This window comes from Pseudorca crassidens, chromosome 12 (assembly GCF_039906515.1).
Source record: "Pseudorca crassidens isolate mPseCra1 chromosome 12, mPseCra1.hap1, whole genome shotgun sequence".
Classification (NCBI taxonomy): domain Eukaryota; kingdom Metazoa; phylum Chordata; class Mammalia; order Artiodactyla; family Delphinidae; genus Pseudorca; species Pseudorca crassidens.
In genome coordinates this window covers 42,113,404-42,140,728 of record NC_090307.1, presented here as the reverse complement: position 1 = coordinate 42,140,728, position 27,325 = coordinate 42,113,404, and the positions used below count along the sequence as shown (strand labels likewise).

The window sequence follows — 27,325 nt, the reverse complement described above, 5'->3', positions numbered from 1 at the left end:
CTGAAATTGGTCAGGGCAAGTTGGAATATTCAATAAACTGTGTTGTAGCAATTGGACAGCCACCTGGAAGTAAAGGTTAGACCCACACTTTACATCAGTATAAATTCTAAATGGATCAAAGACTTAGGTGTGAAGATAAAGCAATGAAAGTACTAGAAGAAAATAGAAACTTCTTTTTAACCTTACAGTAAGGCAGGCTTTTCTTACCATGATACAAAACAAAGAAGCCATAGAAGAAACAATTAACAAAACTGACTATATAAAATCAAAAAGTTCTGCATGACAAAAACAAAACCAAAAAAATCTCAAAAAAAAAAAGAAGAAAAGCAAAAAAGCAAAGAATAAATGAGGAAAAATATTCACAGAAAACAATAAGATCAATAATCCTCTTTAAAAACATATCTGGTTATTCCTGTAGCACTGTTTATAACAGCAAAAAATTGGAAACAACCTAAATGTCCATCAGCAATAACCTGATTAAGTTACAGTTTAGTAAATTTTACATGATAGAATATTATGCAGTTGTGAAAAAATGGAAAAGTTCTTCAGTTAAATAATACAGAAAGGTATCTATTATTAAAACTATTATTAGTTTTTTTAAAAAAGTAAAGTGAAAACAGAATATATGGTATGCTTCCTTTTGAGTAAAAGGGTAACTTAAGAAAATATAAATATATATATATATTGCTTATATGCAAAAAGAAACTCTGTAATGATATATAATAAACCACTTATATTGGCTATCCAGGGGTAGGCAGGTAGGTGGGAACTGAGTAGATAAGAAAAAATTTTTCATTTTATACTTTCTGTTACTTTTTTGAATCATTCAAAATTTTATCTGTTCAAAATATTAGATTTTTAAAACAACTTTTAAGCAGATTAGGAAAAGATTATTTTATTCATTTTAACCTCCATTAAAAGGTATCCCAAGCAATTTGAATAGACTGAAAATATTCTTATAAACACGTAATCAGAGACTGGGAGGTCTTAAGATGCTACCAAGAGCCCCTGAGTCAAAATACTGAAAAATGATTTCCCACTCAACAGTCTAAGAAATTAGTTTAAATTTACTTAAAAATAGGAACAATCATAAAAGTATTTTAGCAAATTTTAAAGGCATTAACAACTGAATTTTATGAAATTCTGAGGTCTAGAAATGCCACACTATTTTAAAGAGAAAAAATATATTGTTTAAAGACAACAATGAAGGTGGACAATTGGCAGGGGTGGGGGAAGCAGTTTTGCAGTAGGAAGATGACTAGTAGGAAATACCAAAGAGCTACAGATAACTAAAGCAGCAACCTAAAGTTTGAGAGAAATATTCCAACAGCTTATTATCTGTGTACTGTGTGTGTTTATCTATTTATTCATTTGTTTACTTATGTACTTGTTTATTTTAGTCATTCATTCATTCATCCCAGACTGATAACTTTCAAGTTATTTCATTTTTTTTTAATTGAAGTAGAGTTGATTTACAAAGTTGTGGCAATCTCTGCTGTACAGCACAGTGACTCAGTGATACACATACAGACATTCTTCTTTATATCCTTTTCCATTAGGATTTATCACAGGATACTGAGTACAGTTCCCTGTGCTATACAGTAGGACCTTGTTGTTTACACATCCTTTATATAATAGTTTACATCTGCTAATCCCACACTTTCAGTCCTTCCCTCTCCCACCCCCTCCCCCTTGGCAACCAGAAGTCTGTTCTCTATGTCTGTGAGTCTGTTTCTGTTTTGTAGATAGGTTCATTTGTGCCACATTTTAGATTCCACATATGAGTGATATCATATGGTATTTGTCTTTCTCTTTCTGACTTACTTCACTTAGTATGATAATCTCTGGTTGCATCCATGTTGCTGCAAATGGCATTATTTTGTTCATTTTTATGGTTGAATAGTATTCCATTGTATATATGTACCACATCTTCTTTATCCATATCTCTGTCAATGGACATTTAGGTTGCTTCCATGTCTTGGCTATCGTGAATAGTGCTGCTATGAACATTGGGGAGCATGTATCTTTTTAAATTAGTTTTGTCTGGGTATATGCCCAGGAGTGGGATTGCTGGATCATGTGGTAATTCTATTTTTAGTTTTCTGAGGAACTTCTACACTGTATTCCTTGTCCTTTCATTTCAAACAAAATAAATTTAAAAGCTGAAGGGAATTATATTCTTAAAGCTTTCAGACCTACAGAGCTAAAAATCTATTTAAAGAAGCAATTTTTTACAGAACATAAGCCTAAATTATAAAATGGGAGGGCAGCATGATTACCACATTGGTAAGTGATCATAAAAAAGTAAAAGTGATCATTCCTAAGACACTAAATATTAAACCCAGAGAGACTATAAATATAACTTTCATAGCTTCTAGTCATTTCTAAGCTTTAGTTATTAAATGATTTACATCTTAACTATGGAAAGAGTACACAATTTTTCAAAATTTAAGTATTTTACCTTAAGAGAAGAAAAAGAGAAATTTACAATGAATAATATACACTTTGGATAGAAACCTGACAATATAAAACTGGGGCTTAAGTTTTTGTTAGGGGAGACATAAATTTGTCTGTAGTCAGCTGCAAACTGGTGTGCCTATTAAAGACTATTTACATTAATCTGCTTTGTCTTTTATTTTCCATAATCCAAGATGGGGTTGAGAGTTCCTCCCGCATGCTCCCAAAGTACTCTATGTATAATGCACCTTACTGTGTTCTAGAATTCTGTTGATGTCTCCATGACACCCTCTAGACAGGTTTCCAGAAGGCAGGACCCTTTGTCTTCTATTCACTGTAGTAGTCACAGAACCTAGTAGAGTGTTTGGCTTGATGATGATTAATAGACATTGTTGATTTGATTAGATATCAAAAAATTTAGGTGTAGCACCTATTGACTCTATTGATATTTTTGTTACCAAGATGCAAGTCCATGTGCCCAATGACGCACAGTGAGGCCAGACAATAACAAAACGCCGGAGTCTGGAACAGAGAAAGGTTTATCAGTTGGTGGCTCCCTCGGGGCCAGGGGAGCCGACATCCCTTTTGGTCCTGCGATAAACCTTTCTCTGTTAAAAAGAGATGACAAACTTATAAGACTGAATAAGCATAAGAGGAATTGATCCTTAAGAGTTTCACTATAAAATTCTCCAAGGCTAATTTTCTTTCTGTTTATATAACTCAAAATTAGCTGTAATAGAGTTTACTCTTTTGCAGCATCCTTGTATAACTCTGTGGGAAGTATTTCAGATTATTTGGTCCCTTTGGCTGTTATATGATTTTTATTTATAATTCAAATATTTGATGAATCCTCTAGATGTTGAAAATCCAAATTACTCTGTTCAGAAAGCATTAAATTTTAGTGGGAATGAGGAATTATACTGCAGGCTCCACTGGGATCCTACAAAAGCTGCCCTGCTTTCATCTGGCCAAGAGGTGGCAGCATGCTCCAGGAAAACGTCGCGAAAATCCTGTGACTGTTTCTCCTGAGTATTTAGAACCACTAAAGAATTGCTGGACTGTGGGAAACAAAAATTTAGCTATTCTACTGGTTCCAACCAAACTGAATGTCCAAAGCAGTAGAGGTCATTGGATGGTTTCAACCATTTTACAGCTAGATCCAGTGTCACCACTGTTGCTAATTATCACCTGCTTGTTAATTCACAACAGGTGTAACACAACGCAAACTAGCAAGGTTCCTGCCAAGCCAGAGAGGAGAGAGGTAAAGGAACAAGGGGCGCTTGGGAATAAGAGAAACTGAAGAATGCTTTGAGCAGTCTGGAACACCTCTCATATGCACATTTGATGACCTTTCAGTCTAATAAACATGATTACTATGTGATATACTTTTACAGTTTATAATACTAACCATTTATATATCTATATTATTAACATAGATACTAACAATAATACGATCAAATAACTACAAAAACTAGTGAGGGTTTTAAGGTCGTTTAAATTACTCATTCTTTGTACAAGTATACGAGTCGGTAAAAACAGAATTTATCCCATGGCATAGGTACTTCTGTTTGACTGACATTCAACATTTTTATATATTTTATTATACCTGTAGGATGTGATCCTTTTATAGAATAATAAAATTATGGTAAAATATTGGGCCAGTTAGATATTAAAGATAAATAATTACTTGTTTGAGTTTGCTTGGTTTGGTTTGGTTAGATTCAGTCATTAGTTGGCTTTATTTCATTCTGCCATGTCATCATGCTTACCTATATAAACTGTTAATTAATAGTGTCCTTGCTTTTAAAGATTTAAGCGATCCTGGCATGCTCTATATTTAAAGAGTTCCTAGTTGCCATGCAGTTTCCTAGGAGACTGAGAAATCTGTTGCTATTTAAACACAAAACTAAACCGACTAGACTTGTTTAACTGCAAAATTGACTTGAGACCTGTTTAAAATTATATAAGGGAGTAGCCACTAAGCTTAGAAATGTGTGAAGTGTGCATCAGGGTAGACCTTGAATTTCAAATGAAACTTGGAGACTTAGTAGCACATCATCTTCCTGTGCACAGTCTCTGCTAGGACTCACCATGGGCTGTATGGTAGCACAGCACTAGAAGAAGTACAATCACGCAACATCACTTCAGGGCTACCGTGGAGCTGACTGAGCTGGTGGTGCAGGACCAACTGTTAAATCTTTCTGCCCCCTAATTGCATGCAAGCAGTCTAGACATCTGTTAAATGTTTGTCAAACTGTTGATGACAGTGATGATGATGTTAGTTTCGTTTGCTAAGAAATCAAACAAAGGAAATGTACCAGGTAAAGAACTAAATGGCAATAAAAACTACATTTTTAAGGATAGTTTCTAAAAATAAGGACTTCAAATTTTAAAAAGAAGCTAACAGTATGCTCAAAGTGCTTTGCTAGATCCTAGGAATACTGACATATACAAGAGGAGCAACTCATAACAGAGCCCTTCCTAGGGTGCTGAGGAAGGTTTCAAAGGGAAAACAATACATAAAGCAGCCTTGAAGGATGCTCAGGATTACATCCAAAAGCAAAAAGGTTATTAAAGACAATTTATTAAAGACATCTTGCAAAGGCAAAATGTTGAACAGAGCGGGATGAGAGCAGGATGAGAGAGATGATGCCTCAGCTTTGATGCCCTAGTATACAAGAGACAATACTGTGGGTCAGAAGGAGGAAGATGCTGAATGGCGTGGTAATGGTGTGCACCTTATATTCTGAGGACACAGCAAGGCAGCAAAGATTTCTACATAGGATGATTACATCATCAGATTCATGTTAAGACTCTGGCAGCAATCTGCAAGGTGCACTGGAGTAAGAGGGCAGATGTGAGTCAAGATCGATTAAGAAGCTATTACTAGAAAGATAATAAAGGTTTGAATTAAAACAGCAAAAAGGAAAAGAAGACAAATTTGAGCTACTTCAGATGATGATTCAATACTGATCTCAGGTGGCCTTGGCCTGCAGCAGCTTGAAGTAGGATTTCGGTTCCCAGCCAGAGACTGAAGTCAGGCCGTGGCAGTGAGTGCTGAATCCTACCCACTATACCAGTGGTCAGTGACAAGGCCCTGGCCTTTCGGCTTTGTAGAAATGAATTCCCACAAAGACACGGAAAGTAGTGAAACAAGCCAAGTGTTTACTAGGAGGAGAAAGAGTACTTGTGGATAGACACATGGGCGGGCTCAGAGGGAGTTGCACCTCTTGGTAGTTTGAATCACTTTTATGGGGCATTTCTTCTGGGTTTTCTTTGACCAATCATCTTCCTTTGCCTGGTTTTGAGTCCGTATTTGGTATATCTCAGGGTCCTCCCACGTGCGTGCGTGCGTGCATCTCTTAGCCAAGATGGATTCTAGCAAAGAGGCCTATGTGTAGGTTGGCATCACTTACTATGGGGTGGTGCCCCCTCCCTTACTGACCTCCAAGGAGACTTTCTGCGCCTGTGTAGTCAGGAAGGTCTCCTTGACTTGGAGAATGAGGAATATGTGGTCTTTTATCTCTTATCTGGGCAGGGCTCAGCTTCTCCTCCCTCCTGCTATTTTGGAGTATCTGTCACAGAGGACAAACTCTGGCTGCTCAGCCTGGGGCCCATCTATCTCCTGCCTCAATACGACCAAAGTTTTTAAATGACCAATTTTTCCCAGTCCCTTCCACTGGCCCTAAAATTTCTACTTAGCCATGATGTGCGAGGTTTAAAAAGCAAGTTAATAAGTAATTATTCTAATAATTCCATAATATAACAATTATTAATAAGATTAAAAATGAAGGAAGGTAGTCAAGTCGGATTTGGCTGTGTGAATGTTGAAGAATTGGTAAACTGTCCAGGATACATGTCCTCACAGGTTGGAAATTAAGATTTGGGGCTTGGTAGATATAATAAGAAAGACATATTTGGTCCTCATCCCCAGTTCCTCGCACAGAGCTCCTAAACCCCCTGGAATTTCCTGAGTGGTGGGGTGAAAGGAGTGTCTTTTGTTATTCATAATAAGCCCCTTTCAACTACACCTGAGTATATGCTAATGGAGTGACTCTTGGAAGGGCTGGTTGCCAGAGAAAATAACCACATGATTAGAGGACTGGAATTTTCAGCCTCACCCAGCGACCTCCAGGGAGAGGAGAGGGACTAGGGATTCAGTTAATCGTCAGTGGTCGATGATTTAATCAATCATGCTTTTGTAATGGAACCTCCATAAAAACCCTAAATGATGGGTTCAGAAAGCTACCAGTAGGGTGGCACAACCCAAACTCTATGGGAACAGAAGCTCCCACACCTTGAGACCCTTCCTGACCTCACCCTATATACATCTTCATCTGGCTGTTCATTTGTATCCTTTATAATAAATCAGTAAGTCAAGTATTTCCCTGAGTTCTGTGAGCCGTTAGAGCAAATTATCATACCTGTGCAGGAGGGACTGTGGGAACCTCCAATTTATAGCCAAGTCAGACAGAAGTGTGGGTAAGCTGGGAACCCACTACTTAAAATTGTTGTCTCGGGGGCTTCCCTGGTGGCGCAGTGATTGAGAGTCAGTCTGCCGATGCAGGCGACACGGGTTCGTGCCCCAGTCCGGGAGGATCCCACGTGCTGCGGAGCGGCTAGGCCCGTGAGCCATGGCCGCTGAGCCTGCGCGTCCGGAGCCTGTGCTCCGCAACGGGAGAGGCCACAACAGTGAGAGGCCCGCGTACCGAAAAAAAAGAAAAAAAAAAATTTGTTGTCTCAAGTTGGGGGCAGTATTATGGGACTCAACCTTTAACCTGTGGGGTCTGTGCTGACTGGGTAGTTAGTGTCAGAACTGAATTAAACTGTAGGACAGCTAGTTTGTGTCCCCAGAGAACTGGAGAATTGCTGGGTAATGAAAACCCACACATTTGGTGTCAGAAGTGTCATGAATAGAGAAATGGTTTTCCTTTAGTAAACAAGTCAGGAATGAAAATACAAATTGGGAGATCATTTATGTATGAGTAGAAGAGTGAAATCACTCCCCCAACAGAGGGAATACATATGGAGAGTGTTGAAGATGAGCTCAGCAGAAGCCTGAAGGAAGGAAGTAGGTGGTAAAGAGGAGCTAGCTAGGCAACGCGCGGCTGGAGTAGTAGAGAAAAACAGTGCCCTAGAAACTAAAAAAAAAAAAAAAAGGATAGGCTGTCAACAGTGACAAAGTGCTTGAGTTCAGGAAGGATAAGGATTGAGAAGCGGTCACTGGATTTGGCAATTACAAGGTTACTATCTTCTAAGGTTCAACTTCACTGGAATGGTAAGAGGAAACTGGATTAATAAATAAGAAGAGAGTATACTGAAAAATTTTAAAGCTATCACTTACTTTTACATTAAAGTATGATTTTGGGGAATTATGGAAGTGTGGAGATAAGGATACATACTTCCTTTTTTTTTCTGTTCTAAATTCTTTTACTCAATATGAAAGTGTTATTACCTGCAGCAGTATAATCCCAGTCACAAAAAGATGATATAAAATAAGGAATTTTTAAAAGCAATACAAATCCAGAAAAAGTAAGCAAACTGGACTGTACCTCCTGAAAAATGTTTTTTAAATAAAAGTATATGTTGGCATTTGGGAGGCCTAGAGGTAATACTGGGTAGTATATATATTAGTCATTTCCCACCATGTTACCTAACAAGATTAAAAGAAATGAACTTCTCATTGTTGCCAAATAGAAACCCAATGAAGATTCAATAAGTTCACTTTTCGATTAAAAATTCAATTAAAACATCAATCTCCTTCTAGTAACAATTAATACAACAACAAAAGAATATAGGTAAATTATACAAGCTCAAGACAACCAAATTAGATTTTTAAACAGGTCCAGCTTACCACAAATAACAGTTATAATGAAATGACGTGCCTTTTAACACCTAAGTCCTACAGCTTTAAAAACAAAAACAAAAACCTCCCCTCCACAATTTAATGTTTCCTACCCACAAAACCACTAGAAAATATTTCATTCAGCTTCTTTAGTAGAGATGTTCTTTTCATTACTCATAATCCATTCATTTAGAAAGGCATTGCCTTTCCCCGCCCCCCCCCCCAATCTTAGAATGTATCTTTCTTTGTTGAATCACCCCTAAGGCAGAACAGAATCCTGGTGGAAGATCTTTCCGAAGTGGCTGGCAGGATTAAGAGCTAGGATGAGATCTGTCATTGTGGTTAACCCATAAAGGGAAAAAAGAAAAAGTAAACAACAATAGGAGCCTGTCTGTAGCTTTATCTCTGTTCTAGGCATGGTAAATGAAAGAATGTACCTCATGAGCAACCTCAACGGCTTTCTTTGACATTGAGGCAAAGAGAAACAACTCAGTAAATAAGGCCTTTGTTTACTGTCTTGTGTGCTACAAATAAGCATTGTCTTGTTCTGTTAATACATCTATTATGTCTCTAAAAAAATACAAAGCTAAATTGGTGAAATAACAGTAACAGTAATAGAATTTAATTGTGTAATAATTATTGTTGATATTCTGTATTAATGATTTGGAATCTTGGAGTCATGGAGCCATGCTAATGACGCAAGGTTTTTTACAAACACCTCCACCATCAGGCATTCGGAAATCTGTCACAAACCCTCCAATCACAAGCATCAGCTGTGTGTTCTGCTTCCCACTCCGTAGGAGACATCTCCACCTAGCTCTTCTCAGCACTATAACAAAGGTTTAGTCCCAGTTCTCTCTACTTCTCCCTGTAAGTGACGCCGTATGGCCCCATGTGGCACGTGGTGCCTACCATCCTCTGGGTAACTGTGAGTCATAAACTCTTCTTTCAAAGGTTGTTGTCTGCACGTCTGTCAAAACCTGATTAAAATAAATCTTAGGTTAAAATAAAGAGTCTAAGTAGATTATTCAAAATTTTCCTTTCTGAATATTCTACGTCTTTGAATCCTTCAATTACTATCACTAGTTTTGGTATTGTTAAAAGGTAAACTAAGGATCATGTAAATTTTGAAGAGTGTATTTGAGCAAACATCAAAGCAAATCAGGCAGCACCAAACTGAAAATGGCTAGGAGCACTCCACTGCAGGAGCTAAAGCGAAGGGTTTATAGAGCAGACATGGCGTGGAAGCGAAGCAAGGAAATTGATTGACTATCGCTTAAGTGATGGCCTCATTTGAGAAAGCCTAATTGGCTCTTCGTGATTAGCTGTTCTTAAGTTTCACTTTCTTGACCTTGAGGTATTTACACGAATCAACTCTGGCTTAGGTTTTGGTTTGCTTATACAGGCTGCCAAGGCATTAGAGCCACCTCGCTCAAACGACCTCCTTATTGAATCACTTTAACAGAACCAATGCTCTCTCTTGTGTATTTGTTTGCTAGTCATACTGGGGAGACGACAACAGAAAAACAAAACCCCTGCCCTCATGAAGTTTATACTCTAGGTGTTATAGTTGTTAAGTGAAGTGAGGAAACTTATCTTTTATTTCATTTGATTCCCTCACTTTTCTTACATATACTAATATTCAATAATATTTGCTGAGTGAAAGAATGATACATTTTCCTTTAAGCATCAGAAGCCATTTTCTTTATCTTTACAACTGAACAGTGGTTTACAGTTAAGTTTACCTCACTTGATGAAGACCATGAAGTATAGCATTGCTAAATGATATTTACATAATTCAAGCAGTCGGACTTTACTGAATAAATAGCTTTACTCACCAATCACCAGTTTATGAATGAGTAAGTGGGTCCTCACCAGACACTGAATCTACTGATGCCTTGATCATGACTTCCCAACCTCCAGAACTGTAAGAAATAAATTTATGTTGTTTATAAGCCACTGAGTCTATGGTATTTTTGTTATAGCAAAATGGGCTAAGACACTATGTAAGTGGAAATTGTCGACTAAGGCTCTTAAAAGTAATCAGTTGCTATCCCACTAGGAATTTAAACCAAGCCCTAGAAATTTGCTATAAATCTCTAGTCTACATCTCTTGCAACTAAGTAACTGGTTTATATTTTAAATATCTGTACCATCTTGTAAGGAATGATAGGAATTTGAATTTTTTCAAAGTGTCTCACTTTCTTACCCATATAGGCCTATTACCTATAATAAGATTACCTACTGAAGTAGATGCTACTGTTGCACACTCATTATTCATCTATCTAACCCCTTTTTCTGTCTTTTTAACATAATCCTAATTTTGTTCACCTTCCCCAGACTGTCTGTGTCTTTCAGGAGAGGCTGGGATATGAATCTCAATTGGCCAAGCCTATCTTGGAGGCCTCACCCCTTTGTTAGTGATAGGCATGAACAGGTGAAACAATTTTAACTAATGAGATATGTGGGAAAATCTGCTGGGGGGAAAGGTTTTCCTTAGTCTTAAAAAGAGACCGAATATAAGGGTGTCCCCCTTTTCTTGCCTCTGGGTATTATCTGTAATCTGTAACTGAGACCATTTTAGGACCATAAGGAAAACCAGACTGGAGAACAAGCCAACACACTTAAAGACGGAGGAGCAAAAGGAGGGAAGGAACCTGGGTCCTTGACAATATTGTCAATTCATTGAATTAACCAACCCTGGGGATGGCCTGACCTCCATGCACCTAGCTTTGTTAAGTAATAAAAAGGCTTAAACATTAAGGATATTTAGTAAGGTTTTCTACCACTGCAATTGAGAGCATTTCTTCTCTCTCTCAATAGCTCCGCGCCTAAATAGTAGACTTCTCAATATAACCAGGTGTGGTAGATTTTGAATGCAATAACTGCTTAAATTTCCTCCTATGTTCAAGCTGTTCTTCCTGTTAAAAGGTAGTCTATTTCAAGACGCTTCCCATGAGACTAGTCCTGCCAGCAGAATACAGAAGAAGTATTATGCATATATAAATATAATGCCAGTTCCAGACCTAGGTCTTAAGAGATCAAGCATCTTCCCTTCCTCCTTCACTGCTGGAAACCAGGATGACGTAAGAAAGCCTAGGCTAACTCCCGAATGATGGGCCACTACGTGGAAAGAAACTTTATGGAGGAGAATCAAGTAACTCCAGCCAAAAGGCAGCACCAAGACCACAACAATGTGAGTGACACCATCTTGGACCTTCCAGTCCCAATTAGGCCAAGAGGACAGACACATAAAGCATCTCTGCTAAGCCCTGTCTGAATTCCTGACCACAGAATTCTGAGCAATAAAACACCTGCTGTTTTTAGTCACTAACTATTGGAGGGCCTTGTTAGGCAGCAACAGCTGAAACACAAGGTTGTATTTGTTCTCTTGCTTTGTAAAATTACCATAGTCTGTGCACAACGATTAAGAATTATTTAGTGAGCCACTCTGAATGCTAGTGAATATTTTTTTCCAAATATGTGTTTTAATTGTCTTAGCTCACAAAGGAGAATGTGTTTCTATGCATGTATCATCTTGTACTAACATTTACAAAAAAATTAAATACTAATAAGAGGGGAAATATTTGTAACAAATGAGAGTCCATATCCTCAGCAAATAAAAACCTCTCTCAAATACAAAAGAAAAATAGTAACACCTCAATTTTAAAAATGGGAAAAGCCTGAGATTTATTAAGATGGCGGAAGAGTAAGACGAGGAGATCACCTTCCTCCCCACAGATACATCAGAAATACATCTACACGTGGAACAACTCCTACAGAACACCTACTGAACGCTGGAAGAAGCCCTTACCTCCCAAAAGGCAAGAAACTCCCCACGTACCTGGGTAGGGCAAAAGAAAACAGAAAAAACAGAGACAAAAGAACAGAGACGGGACCTGCACCAGTGAGAGGGAGCTGTGAAGGAGGAAAGGTATCCACACACTGCAAGCCCTTTCGCGGGCGTAGACTGCGGGTGGCGGAGCGGGGGAGCTTCGGCGCCGCAGATGAGAGCGCAGTAACGGGGGTGCAGAGGGCAAACCGAAGAGATTCCCGCACGGAGGATCGTTGCCAACCGGCACTCACCAGCCCGAGAGGCTTGTCTGCTCACCCACCAGGGCGGGCGGGGCTGCGAGCTGAGGCTTGGGCTTCAGTCGGAGCGCAGGTAGAGGACTAGCGGCGTGAACACAGCCGGAAGGGGTTAGTGCACCACGGCTAGCCAGGAGGGAGTCCGGGGAAAAGTCTGGACCTGCCGAAGAGGCAAGAGACTTTTTCTTCCCTCTTTATTTCCTGGTGTGCGAGGAGAGGGGATTAAGAGCACTGGTTAAAGGAGCTCCAGAGACGGGCGCGAGCCGCGGCTAAAAGCGTGGACCCCAGAGACGGGCATGAGACGCTAAGGCTGTTGCTGCCGCCATCAAGAAGCCTGAGTGTGAGCACAGGTCACTGTCCACACCCCCTTCCGGGGAGCCTGTGCAGGTCGCCACTGCCAGGGTCCCGGGATCCAGGGACAAATTCCCCGGGAGAATGCACGGTGGCCCTCAGGCTGGTGCAACGTCACGCCGGCCTCTGCCACCGCAGGCTCGCCCCGCATCGTGCCCCTCGCTCCCCACGTCCTGAGTGAGTCAGAGCCCCCGAATCAGCGGCTCCTTTAACCTCGTCCTGTCTGAGCTAAGAACAGACGCCCTCCGGCGACCTACACGCAGAGGCGGGGCCAAATCCAAAGCTGAGCCCCGGGAGCTGTGAGAACAAAGAAGAGAAAGGGAAATCCCACCCAGCAGCATCAGAAGCAGCGGATTAAAGCTCCACAATCAACTTGATGGACCCTGCATCTGTGGAATACCTGAACAGAAAACGAATCATCCCAAATTGAGGAGGTGGACTTTGAGAGCAAGATTTATTATTTTTTCCCCTTTTCCTCTTTTTGTGGGTGTGTATGTGTATGCTTCTGTGTGAGATTTTGTTTGTATAGCTTTGCTTTCACCATTTGTCCTAGGGTTCTATCTGTCCGTTTTTTTTTACTTTTTAAAAAAATTTTTTGTAGTAATTTTTATTTTAATAACATTATTTTATTTTACCTTACTTTATTTTATCTTCTTTCTTTCTTTCTACTTTTTCTCCCTTTTATTCTGAGCCATGTGGATGAAAGGCTCTTGGTGCTGCAGCCAGGAGTCAGTGCTGTGCCTCTGAGGTGGGAGAGCCAACTTCAGGACACTGGTCCACAAGAGACCTCCCAGCTCCACGTAATATCAAACAGTGAAAATTTCCCTGAGATCTCCATCTCAGCACCAACACCCAGCTTCACTCAACGATCAGGAAGCTACAGTGCTGGACACCCTATGCCAAACAACTAGCAAGACAGGAACACAACACCACCCATTAGCAGAGAGGCTGCCTAAAATCACAATAAGTTCACAGACACCCCAAAACACACCACCAGACGTAGACCTGCCCACCAGAAAGACAAGATCCAGCCTCATCCACCAGAACCCAGGCACTAGTCCCCTCCACCAGGAAGCCTACACAGCCCACTGAACCAACTTTAGCCACTGGGAAACAGACACCAAAAACAACGGGAACTACGAACCTGCAGCCTGCAAAAGGGAGACCCCAAACACAGGAAGATAAGCAAAATGAGAAGACAGAAAAACACACAGCAGATGAAGGAGCAAGATAAAAACCCACCAGGCCTAACAAATGAAGAGGAAATAGGCAGTCTACCTGAAAAAGAATTCAGAATAATGATTGTAAAGATGATCCAAAATCTTGGAAATAGAATAGACAAAATGCAAGAAACATTTAACAAGGACCAAGAAGAACTAAAGATGAAACAAGCAACGATGAACAGCAAAATAAATGAAGTTAAAAATACTCTAGAAGGGATCAATAGCAGAATAACTCATGCAGAAGAACGGATAAGTGACCTGGAAGATAAAGTAGTGGAAATAACTACTGCAGAGCAGAATAAAGAAAAACGAATGAAAAGAACTGAAGACAGTCTCAGAGACCTCTGGGACAACATTAAACACACCAACGTTCGAATTATAGGGGTTCCAGAAGAAGAAGAGAAAACGAAAGGGACTGAGAAAATATTTGAAGAGATTATAGTTGAAAACATCCCTAATATGGGAAAGGAAATAGTTAATCAAGTCCAGGAAGCACAGAGAGTCCCATACAAGATAAATCCAAGGAGAAACACGCCAAGATACAAATTAATCACACTGTCAAAAATTAAATACAAAGAAAACATATTAAAAGCAGCAAGAAAACAAAAAAACAACAAATAACACACAAGGGAATCCCCATAAGGTTAACAGCTGATCTTTCAGCAGAAACTCTGCAAGCCAGAAGGGACGGGCAGGACATATTTAAAGTGATGAAGGAGAAAAACCCACAACCAAGATTACTCTACCCAGCAAGTATCTCATTCAGATTTGATGGAGAAATTAAAACGTTTACAGACAAGCAAAAGCTGAGAGAGTTCAGCACCACCAAACCAGCTTTACAACAAAAGCTAAAGGATCTTCCCTAGGCAAGAAACACAAGAGAAGGAAAAGACCAACAATAACAAACCCAAAACAATTAAGAAAATGGGAATAGGAACATACATATCGATAATTACCTTAAATGTAAATGGATTAAATGCTCCCACCAAAAGACACAGATTGGCTGAATGGTTACAAAAACAAGACCCATATATATGCTGTCTACAAGAGACCCACTTCAGACCTAGAGACACATACAGACTGAAAATAAGGGGATGGAAAAAGATATTCCATGCAAATGGAAACCAAAAGAAAGCTGGAGTAGCAATTCTCACATCAGACAAAATAGACTTTAAAATAAAGACTATTACAAGAGACAAAGGAGCACACTACGTAAGGATCAAGGGATCGATCCAAGAAGAAGATACAACCATTGTAAATATTTATGTACTCAACATAGGAGCACCTCAATACATAAGGCAAATACTAACAGCCATAAAAGGGGAAATCGACAGTAACACATTCATAGTAGGGGACTTTAACACCCCACTTTCACCAATGGACAGATCATCCAAAATGAAAATAAATAAGGAAACACAACCTTTAAATGATACATTAAACAAGATGGACTTAATTGATATTTATAGGACATTCCATCCGAAAACAACAGAATATACATTTTTCTCAAGTGCTCATGGAACATTCTCCAGGACAGATCATATCTTGGGTCACAAATCAAGCCTTGGTAAATTTAAGAAAATTGAAATTTTATCAAGTATCTTTTCCGACCACAACCCTATGAGACTAGATATCAATTACAGGAAAAGATCTGTAAAAAATACAAACACATGGAGGCTAAACAATACACTACTTAATAACGAAGTGATCACTGAAGAAATCAAAAAGGAAATAAAAAAATACCTAGAAACAAATGACAATGGAGACACGACAACCCAAAACCTATGGAATGCAGCAAAAGCAGTTCTAAGAGGGAAGTTTATAGCAATAAAATCCTACCTTAAGAAACAGGAAACATCTCGAATAAACAACCTAACCTTGCACCTAAACAATTAGAAAAAGAAGAACAAAAAAACCCCTGAGGTAGCAGAAGGAAAGAAATCATAAAGATAAGATCAGAAATAAATGAAAAAGAAATGAAGGAAATGATAGCAAAGATCAATAAAACTAAAAGCTGGTTCTTTGAGAAGATAAACCAAATTGATAAACCATTAGCCAGACTCATCAAGAGAAAAAGGGAGAAGACTCAAATCAATAGAATTAGAAATGAAAAAGGAGAAGTAACAACTGACACTGCAGAAATACGACAGATCATGAGAGATGACTACAAGCAACTCTATGCCAATAAAATGGACAACCTGGAAGGAATGGACAAATTCTTAGAAATGCACAACCTGCCAAGACTGAATCAGGAAGAAATAGAAAATATGAATAGACCAATCACAAGCACTGAAATTGAAACTGTGATTAAAAATCTTCCAACAAACAAAAGCCCAGGACCAGATGGCTTCACAGGCGAATTCTTTCAAACATTTAGAGAAAAGCTAACACCTATCCTCAAACTCTTCCAAAATATAGCAGAGGGAGGAACACTCCCAAACTCATTCTATGAGGCCACAATCACCTTGATACCAAAACCAGACAAGGATGTCACAAAGAAAGAAAACTACAGGCCAATATCACTGATGAACATAGATGCAAAAATCCTCAACAAAACAGTAGCAAACAGAATCCAACAGCACATTGAAAGGATCATACACCATGATCAAGTGGGGTTTATTCCAGGAATGCAAGGTTTCTTCAATATACGCAAATCAATCAATGTGATACACCATATTAACAAACTGAAGGAGAAAAACCATATGGTAATCTCAATAGATGCATAGAAAGCTTTCGACAAAATTCAACACCCATTTACAATAAAAACCCTCCAGAAAGTAGGCATAGAGGGAACTTTCCTCAACATAATAAAGGCCATATATGACAAACCCACAGCCAACATCATCCTCAATGGTGAAAAACTGAAAGCATTTCCACTAAGATCAGGAAGAAGACAAAGTTGCCCACTCTCACCACTCTTATTCAACATAGTTTTGGAAGTTTTAGCCACAGCAATCAGAGAAGAAAAGGAAATAAAAGGAATCCAAATCGGAAAAGAAGAAGTAAAGCTGTCACTGTTTGCAGATGACATGATACTATACATAGAGAATCCTAAAGATGCTACCAGGAAACTACTAGAGCTAATCAATGAATTTGGTAAAGTAGCAGGATACAAAATTAATGCACAGAAATCTCTGGCATTCCTATTCACTAATGATGAAAAATCTGAACGTGAAGTCAAGAAAACACTCCCATTTACCACTGCAACAAAAAGAATAAAATATCTAGGAATAAACCTACCTAAGGAGACAAAAGACCTGTATGCAGAAAACTATAAGACACTGATGAAAGAAATTAAAGATGATACAAACAGATGGAGAGATATACCATGTTCTCAGATTGGAAGAATCAACATTGTGAAAATGACTATACTACCCAAAGCAATCTACAGATTCAATGCAATCCCTATCAAACTACCACTGGCATTTTTCACAGAACTAGAACAAAAAATTTCACAACTTGCATGGAAACACCAAAGACCCCGAGTAGCCAAAGCAATCTTTAGAACAAAAAACGGAGCTGGAGGAATCAGGCTCCCTGACTTCAGACTATACTACAAAGCTACAATACTCAAGACAGTATGGTACTGGCACAAAAACAGAAAGATACATCAATGGAACAGGATAGAAAGCCCAGAGATAAACCCACGCACACATGGTCACCCTATCTTGATAAAGGAGGCAGGGGTGTACAGTGGAGAAAGGACAGCCTCTTCAATAAGTGGTGCTGGGAAAACTGGACAGGTACATGTAAAAGTATGAGATTAGATCACTCCCTAACACCATACACAAAAATAAGCTCAAAATGGATTAAAGACCTAAATGTATGGCTAGAAACTATCAAACTCTTAGAGGAAAACATAGGCAGAACACTCTATGACATAAATCACAGCAAGTTCCTTTTTGACCCACCTCCTAGAGAAATGGAAGTGAAAGCAAAAATAAACAAATGGGACCTAATGAAACTTCAAAGCTCTTGCACAGCAAAGGAAACCATAAACAAGACCAAAAGACAACCCTCAGAATGGGAGAAAATATTTGCAAATGAAGCAACTGACAAAGGATTAATCTCCAAAATTTACAAGCAGCTCATGCAGCTCAATAACAAAAAAACAAACAACCCAATCCAAAAATGGGCAGAAGACCTAAATAGACATTCCTCCAAAGAAGATATACCAACTGCCAACAAACACATGAAAGAATGCTCAACATCATTAATCATTAGAGAAATGAAAATCAAAACTACAACAAGATATCATCTCACACCAGTCAGAATGGCCACCATCAAAAAATCTAGAAATAATAAATACTGGAGAGGGTGTGGAGAAAAGGGAACACTCTTGCACTGCTGGTGGGAATGTGAATTGGTACAGCCATTATGGAGAACAGTATGGAGGTTCCTTAAAAAACTACAAATAGAACTACCACATGACCCAGCAATCCCATTACTGGGCATATACCCTAAGCAAACCATAATTCAAAAAGAGTCATGTACCAAAATGTTCACTGCAGCTCTATTTACAATAGCCCGGAGATGGAAACAACCTAAGTGTCCATCATCGGATGAATGGATAAAGAAGATGTGGCACATATATACAATGGACTATTACTCAGCCATAAAAAGGAACGAAATTGAGCTATTTGTAACGAGGTGGATGGACCTAGAGTCTGTCATACAGAGTGAAGTAAGTGAGAAAGTGAAAGACAAATACCATATTCTAACACATATATATGGAATCTAAGAAAAAAAAGAGTCATGAAGAACCTAGGGGTAAGACAGGAATAAAGACACAGACCTACTAGAGAATGGACTTGATGATATGGGGAGGGGGAAGGGTAAGCTGTGACAAAGTGAGAGAGTGGCATGGACATATATACACTACCAAACGTAAAATAGCTAGTGGGAAGCAGCACATAGCACAGGGAGATCAGCTCAGTGCTTTGTGACCACCTAGAGGGGTGGGATAGGGAGGGTGGGAGGGAGGGAGACGCAAGAGGGAAGGGATATGGGAACATATGTATAACTGATTCACTTTGTTATAAAGCAGAAACTAACACACCATTGTAAAGCAATTATACTCCAATAAAGATGTAAAAAAAAAAAAAGGGAAAAGCCATTTCCATTTAGAACCATAAATGGTCAGTAAACATGTGAGGAAAATATGAGGTGGGCTTCCCTGGTGGCACAGTGGTTGAGAGTCCGCCTGCTGATGCAGGGGACATGGGTTCATGCCCCGGTCCGGGAAGATCCCACATGCTGCGGAGCGGCTAGGCCCGTGAGCCATGGCCACTGAGCCTGCGCGTCCGGAGCCTGTGCTCTGCAACGGGAGAGGCCACAACAGTGAGAGGCCCACATACCACAAAAAAAAAAAAATGAGGCACCATTTTTTAATCTACTGAACAGCCAAAGAAAAATATAAACCATAAAACTTAAGCCAGCTAAGTTCCAGTGAAAAATGGAAAAGTCCTGCATTAGAGGTGCAATGTCTGGGGCCCCAGAGTGTCCTTGAACTACGGCGATTTCGGCGTCTCTTGTCACACGTTGCCTGACATTGGGCAGAGTCTATGGCTGTAAAATGAGCATAAATAGCTATCGCACAGAGCAGTTGGAAGGCTCAAACGATACGCAGAGGGAAAAGGAATATAAATGGTTGTTACTTTTTGTTCAGCGCGTTCATCCACGGGTTTACTTCTGTCGGCAGTACGGGAAATGCACAGGAATTACAGGAAAATGACACGACACAAATCAGGAGGAAGAAAGCCAGGGTAGGAGGTGGCCGAGGCGTGCAACAGTGCCCTAGGGGATGGCGACGTCCCCCTAAGATCCCCGCCTCTAGAGCATCCGAGCCCTGGCGTCGATACTCCACGGGGCCCGCAGCCACCCCGGGAAAGCGGTGGGAGGGCCGGAGTCACGCGCTGATTGGCTGACTGTGAGCACGGGGCGGGACGGATGGAGGTTCGGGGGTGGGGGGGCCGCGCGAGCGGAAGGCCGCGAGCGCGCACTTCCGGTCTTTGTGGCTCGCAGCTGCAGGTCCGGGGCTCGTACCCTGGCGGCTCCTGAGCTTCGCGGTGAGGGACACGGGGCCTGAGACGGAGCGGGGGCGGGGAGGGCGCGTGGCCGGGGCAGTGGGTGCTGGGTGGAGGAGCCCCGCTCCTCGGCCTGCCCATCTCCGGGTCTCGGCACCTTGTCCGGGCGGCGTCTCCGAGTGTCCTGGGGACGCAGAGGAGACCAGCACTGTCCCTGCTTTCCAGCGGAAAGGGCAGTTATTCCTCTACCGCCGTGATTTCGCAGATGCTGCGATTTAACCGGGATATAAAAATAGAAAGGCTAGTGCGGCAGGGCTGGTTAATAAACCACGGATTTGTAGGCTAAATATTCTGTTCTCTAAAGTTAACTGTAGTGTTAGTGTTCAGATGTACTGATCTGTCTTGCTAATTCAGGGGTACACCTTTCTATCAATAATCTCCCATCCAAAGATCAGATCATGATCGGTCTATATATTACAAAATTAAAAACAATTATTTGTTGCCATATTTCACTTTTTAAAATGTTTACTCCCCTATCTTCTAAGCTTTTTGAGAGTTGAGATTAACGTTTTTGCTTTTGTGTCTCTATAATATCTGACATTTGCGCACATGGTAAGCATTTAACAAATACTTCTTGGTTAATTTCTAGGTAGACTCATTTATTCACGAGCAAAAACCTTTGTATCTTAATACCTGGCTCGGGACAGAGCCCATAATAAGTGCCTCAATGTTGAAGAAGCGCATTAAATACTAAATTTAATCAAATGGCAAACGTCCAACAATGTTTTTATTTAAATCAACTCATGTTTAATATGGATTTTTAAAAATGTTTTATTACTACCTAAATGAAAAGCACCATTATGTGCCATAGGTTAAAGGTAACTAAAAATAAACGTTTAAAAATCAGCATATCAAATCCTAGCTAGATACTGTTACCCATGGAAGTCTGAGGCCTATAGTTTATTTAAAAGGGAATTCTGTAAGTAACATCTTCAGAAGGTGTTAAAGACAGACTATTCTGCTTGATACAAACAGGACTGAAAGACAATTGAAAAGGAAATTTCTCAATATGTGATTCATGTTAATATTGCATTCTTTTGCCTCTAAAATAATTTCTCATAGCATAAATGTGGTAGGAATTCTACAAAATGAGAGACGTTGAATGAGGTGATTTTTAGTTTTGTCATTTGATTATTACTTAGTTACAGTCTCAAACCTGATCCCTTTCCATATATTACTCCGATGACTGATCTTTATTATTGTAAGTTCTTAGAGCGATGACTGATCTTTATTATTGTAAGCTCTTAGAGGTTTTTTTCATTACTGTAAGTTAACAGTGCTTTTATATCCTTCAGGAAAGAAGAGATTACTCAAAAACAACTGAAGTAGAGGACCCAGTTGTAGTGAGCTTTTTGCTAAGCTGTTTCAGCCCAGAACGGCTATGGAATCCAGAGCAGTTTCAACCCCAGTACCTCAGAATTCTCAGGAACAAGAGCTAATACTAGTGAAAGTAGAAGAAAGCCTTTCTTGGGGTCAGAAACTTAAGCAGAATGGGAGTACCCGATCCTGCCAGGAATTGTTTCGCCAGCAGTTCAGAAAGTTTTGCTACCAGGAGACACCTGGGCCCCGGGAGGCTCTGGGCCGACTCCAGGAGCTTTGCTGTCAGTGGCTGAGGCCAGAGTTGCATACGAAGGAGCAGATCCTGGAGCTGCTGGTGCTGGAGCAGTTCCTGAGCATCCTGCCTGAGGAGCTGCAGATCTGGGTTCAGCAACACAGTCCAAAAAGTGGCGAGGAAGCTGTGACTCTGTTGGAGGATTTGGAGAGGGAATTTGATGATCCAGGGCAGCAGGTGAGAACAGGGAGATGTGATATGTTTTGGGAAAAGGAATCTACTTCCTGGAGCATGTGGCGGCATCATAAGAATGGGGTGAGAATTTGTCTCTACTGAACCATAACCCTGAAGTGACTACCAGGGCCATACCTGTCTCTGTCCTTCAACAGTTCTTTTGTTCCTATCCGTCATCCCTGGAGATGTCTTCGGTGACCTCTTGGAGATTTTTACTAAGCATTTTCCCTAGGGATTTTCTCACAAAGAAATTTTCTCACAAATTTTACTGATTTCAGGTCCCAGCTAGTCCACAGGGACCAGCAGTGCCATGGACGGATTTGACATGTCTTGGAGCATCCCAGGGGTTAACAAACATCGAACTCCAGCCTTTAAAGACACAGCTGAAACCCTGGGAAGCTTGCCTTTCCCCCAGAAGCGGTAAGAAATAGAAACTCATCTGGGAACTGTTATCAGGCCTCTGGTCTTGAGGGTAGAAAATTAACAACATCTTACAGCATGCCCCATGTGAGCCTCACGTTTATTATTCTCGAGTGGAGGTGCTCACTCTTGAGCACCTTTGTATTCAGCAATCCTGATGAATTGCAGTCAGCCCTCCTTTTGTCAGTTTCCCCATCATTTATCCACTTATTCTTTCATTTCACGACTTAATAAGGTGCTAATACACGTCTGTATTGTGGTAGGCACTGGGTCTGTATCCTGAAAGAACTTTCAAGCCTAGATGGGGTGGTGGACAAGCAAAAAGGCAATTACAATACAGTATAGGGTAGTAAATTACAGAACAATTAATGTACTAGGGGGGCACATACAAAGGCACCCACCCTAACTCCACCTTAGAGGTCCAAGGAGTACTTCCTGGAGGGAGAGACATCTAAGCTAGGACTTGAACTCTGAGTAGAAGAAAGCCAGGTAATAGGTGGGAGGAGGAGATTCCCGAGCTAAAGGGAAAAACTGTTTCTCTGCTCACAACATTTCTGACACTGCATATGTGGGGTTTTCCCTCCCATCAAGCAATTCTGACACTAACTACCCAGAACCAGTGCAGACCCCACAGGTTAAGGTTTCAGTCCCAAGAGACTGCCTCCCACATCAGATGCCAGTTGCATGTAATGAGTCCCCAGATTATCCACACTTCTGTCCGATATGGCTGCAAATTGGTGCTTCCACAACCCCCTCCTCAGGTTTCATAATTTGCTACAATGGCTCACAGGACTCAGGGAAACACCTTACTTACCATTACCTGTTCATCATAAAGGACAGAAATGAACAGCCAGATGAAGAGGTCCATAGCACAAGGTCCAGAAGGGTCCTGAGCACAGGAGCTTCTGTCTCTCTGGAGTTTGGGGTTCACCACTCTCCTGGGTGCATTCACCATCCCTGAAGCTCTCTGAACCCCTTTGTTTAAGGTTTTTATGGAGGTTTTGTTAATTAAATCATTGGCCATTGGTGATTGATTAACTCAATCTCCAGCCCCTCTCCCTGGAGGTCAGAGGATGGGTCCAAAAGTTCTAACACTCTAATCAACCAGCCGCCCTGCCCTCCAAGAGTCAACTCATTAGCATAACCTCCGGCACCTTCTCGTCTCTACCACAGAGGAAATTTTCAGGGGTTTTAAAATCTCTGTGCCAGGAACTGGGGATGAGGCCAAATCTATATTTCCCACATTACAGTATCACATGAGCAAAGTCCACAAAATCCTGAAGGTGAGAGATTACAGTCCATTCCGGGAATTGCAGGTAATTCAATTTAACTTGAAGAGCGAACTCCTAGGGGAGAGCTGGTTAGAGGGAAACTAGAGACGAAACTGGGACACAGGTTGTGAAAACGTGTCTGTCATCCTTATTCGTTTGTACAGTACAGTGGGGAACAGTTGAAGGGTTTTAGACGAGTGAGTGACATGATCAGATTTGTGTTTTAGGACTCAGTTGCAGAGCGGGAATGGATTTGAGGAAGGCAAGAGTAGAGTCTGGTTAGAGACAGTTGTAATCCAAGTGGCCACAGTGAATAAATCAAGATGTATTGTGGTGAGAGGTGGGAAAGATCACGGCTGACTCCTGTTCTTCTGCATTTAACTTGAATTGCAGTAGCTGGTCATTGTTAAACGTGGAGCATGTGGGAGAGGAGTTGAGGGTGATACTCAGGTTTCGGTCTTGAACAACTTGGTTAATGGCGGTGCTATTCATATAAGTGGGAAAACATAAGGGAAAAAAATACATGTGATGATGCGTTTAGTTTGGGACATTTTGGTGCTTGTCAAATATTTACAAGTAATATGGCCAATTAGCATTGGATACGAGAGTCTAGAGCTTCATAGAACTGGGATAGAATTGGGGATCTGGGGAGATATTAGCTTATAACATAAGTAGTGATTGAAGCTTAGGACATAGAGAGTTGGTGGAGTGAGGATATATGAGAGCTCAGAACAGAACCCTGAGGAACTCGTGTTCGAGTGATTGACCTTGAATCTAAGAAGGAACAACCACAGAAATCAGGCTAATGTATTTGGAAGAGAATGGCTCTGGAAGGAAGATGTGGTCCCCAGTGTCAGTGCTACAGAGAGGCCAACTAAGTAAGATCCAGAAAGAAGCCATTGGATTTAGCAGCTATGAAGTTGATTTTGATGAGAGTAGTTTGGGGGGTGGGAGGTGCACAGGTATGGCAGAATGGGAACGAGTACCGACAACCGTTTGAAGAAGTTTATTCTCAGTGGGAGTGATGTTGCATGAGGGAGATGTGTAGGCAAGGAGCTTGATTTAAAAAAATGAGAGAGACTTGAATTTATTTAAATGCTGACGAACAGGAGTCAGCAGAGAAAGAGATTGAAAACAATAGGAAAGGAATAGTGGGTAACTGATCAACTGAAGTCTCAGAGGAAGCAGGAAAGGATAAATTTCAAACTGTAGATATAGGCCTTAGTATTAGAAAGGAGGAGGGACCCTATTTTGACCAGTTAAAGAAAAGATACATGCAGATGGCTTTATGTTTGTAAGTAGAAGCATCTATTTTCTCTCACATAGAAAGAGAGTATTGAAAGTGGAGAAATAAAAAATTGTTTTTTTGCTGTTATCATTTCAGATTGTGAGAACAATGGATCAGCAACAAAGAAGGACATTTCAGGAGAGAAATCGCAAAGACTTCCCCAGGAGCCTTCATTTGGAGGAATTAGTGAACATGAAAGCAGTTCAGAGTGGCAGCAAGGAAGTGCTACAGGGGAGAAGTTAAGAAGATCCCCTTCCCAAGGGGGCAGTTTTAGTCAAGTAATCTTCACACACAAATCTCTAGGAAACAAAGACCATCCTGAGCCCCAGAGAAGGTTGATTCTAAATACAAACTCTATAACGTATCAGAAAGTTCCTGCAGAAGAGAGACCTTACAGGTGTGATGTATGCGGGCACAGCTTCAAACAGCATTCTGCTCTAACACAACATCAGAGAATCCATACTGGAGAAAAGCCGTACAAATGTAGCCAGTGTGGGAAGGCCTTTAGTTTGAGGTCCTATCTTATTATTCATCAGAGAATTCATAGTGGTGAGAAAGCATATGAATGTAGTGAATGTGGGAAGGCCTTCAACCAGAGCTCAGCCCTCATTAGACATCGGAAAATCCATACTGGTGAGAAAGCTTGTAAATGTAATGAATGTGGCAAAGCATTCAGTCAAAGTTCATATCTCATTATCCATCAAAGAATTCACACTGGTGAGAAACCCTACGAGTGTAATGAGTGTGGGAAAACCTTTAGCCAAAGCTCAAAGCTTATTAGACACCAGCGAATTCATACAGGAGAAAGACCTTATGAATGTAATGAGTGTGGAAAAGCTTTCAGGCAGAGCTCAGAGCTGATAACCCATCAGAGAATACATAGTGGGGAGAAACCCTATGAATGTAGTGAGTGTGGAAAAGCCTTCAGTCTGAGCTCAAACCTCATCAGACACCAGAGAATTCACAGTGGAGAGGAACCTTATCAGTGTAATGAATGCGGCAAAACCTTCAAAAGGAGCTCAGCCCTTGTTCAACATCAGAGAATCCACTCTGGGGATGAGGCTTACATATGTAGTGAATGTGGGAAGGCTTTCAGGCACAGATCAGTCCTCATGCGCCATCAGAGAGTCCACACTGTAAAGTGACTTATGAATACAATGAATACTGTACATACTTCAGTCAGGCTTCTATCTTTGTTAGTCAAAAGGGTTTAATTTAATTTGGAGTAAGACTCCATGGAGGTGGTTGTACAGTACTAGGTCTCGAATCAATCTGACTTTATACAGCACTTGCCAGTGCTCATGCACATTGTCCCCTGAAAGCTTTTCCTGTGACTAATTAGAAGAGCAGACAGAAGAATCATTGCTTCCACCTTTCTCTTACCAGTAAGAATACTCAGGAACTGTGAAAGATGGGACTATAGCATTGAAACATCTTTTTCCATGAGAATGTCACAAAGGGCACAGCAACTCTGTCACTGCATCTAATTGTCAGTGGGCCAGATTTGGAGGGTGGTGTGGAGAGTATGAGGGACGTTTTGTCTCAGGAATGCAAAAATTGTACTGACCAGTTAAGAACAGTGGCAGGGCAGCGAGATATGGGGAAACAGTTTCATCGATGACTTATTGAGCCCATGGCAGACCAGAAGTGAGATAGTGAAAAGGAAATACAAATTAAGTTATCCAACAGTTATTTTTTGAGTGGCTGCTTTGTGCCAGGCACTAGGGATACAGTGGAAAATAAGACCATACCTTCAGTTTCACGGACAACACAAATAGGGAGTGACACTATGGTACAATCAGTGCTGTGTGATGTTAAGGAGTACCTGGCCCAACCTTGGATCAGGGGAGGCTTCTGAGAAAAATTATCTGAAGGATGAGTGGCCAGGAAGGTAGGCCGGCCAGGAAGAAAGTCTGGCACATCTGAGGAAAGGAAAAGGCCATTTTGCCTGGAGTATTCCTTTATGAGTTCCTTTTGAAGTGGATTCCTGTCTGTAGGAAAAGCATGCATGTGGCCAGAATCTCTACTACAGTGCCTATAGTGAAACGTGAGCCAGTGGAGAAATTTGTAAATAGACAAAACCTGGAGTCCTTGGAGCATGGCGTGGTGAGGAGCTTTGTCTTGGTTTGTATGACCCCAGGGGAAGGGTTAAAACGTAGCTTCCTTGTCCAACCTGGAGGCTAGGCCTTCCATGTGGGTGAGGGCAGAGCCCAGTCTAGAAGTTAAGAGTCTTAAGAGTTCCAAATCTCACCCTCGCAGACATAAGGACTCCTTTGGTTCTTGAGACGTGACCAGTGCTTCTGTCGGCTTCCTCCTAACTCCCCAGGCTCCGGGTCGGAAGCCGCTACGGCTGCCGGCTGCCGTATCATTGGTTTCTGGGTCTGTACTCCCACAGTTCCTAGTGCACACCCCTAGGCTCAGGCACTAAAAACTTCCTCCACTGCTGGGTCTGTTACTCTCCAGGCGCCTCACATGTGTTCAGTTTTGTCATATCAGCAGTATTTCAGTCTTG

General features: G+C 40.9%; 1 protein-coding gene and 1 long non-coding RNA gene across 3 annotated transcripts in view; one reads left to right on the top strand and one right to left on the bottom strand.

The window, feature by feature from the left end:
* Positions 1-19,844, bottom strand: part of LOC137203361 (uncharacterized) — a 94,258-nt gene extending 74,414 nt beyond the window's left edge. For both annotated transcript variants that reach the window (XR_010933062.1, XR_010933063.1), the window contains exons 1-2: positions 19,620-19,844; positions 10,141-10,227 (exon numbers count right to left, since the gene is read on the bottom strand). This is a non-coding gene — a long non-coding RNA (uncharacterized lncRNA). The remainder of the gene's footprint in view (positions 1-10,140; positions 10,228-19,619) is intronic.
* Positions 19,845-19,929: 85 nt separating this feature from the next.
* LOC137203350 (zinc finger protein 271) overlaps positions 19,930-27,325 on the top strand; it is a 51,198-nt gene continuing 43,802 nt past the window's right edge. Inside the window, exons 1-4 of the mRNA XM_067699324.1 lie at positions 19,930-20,030; positions 21,344-21,837; positions 22,113-22,254; positions 24,910-25,901. Coding sequence (XP_067555425.1) covers positions 21,430-21,837; positions 22,113-22,254; positions 24,910-25,901 — 1,542 coding nt within the window. The 5' untranslated portion in view covers positions 19,930-20,030; positions 21,344-21,429. The remainder of the gene's footprint in view (positions 20,031-21,343; positions 21,838-22,112; positions 22,255-24,909; positions 25,902-27,325) is intronic.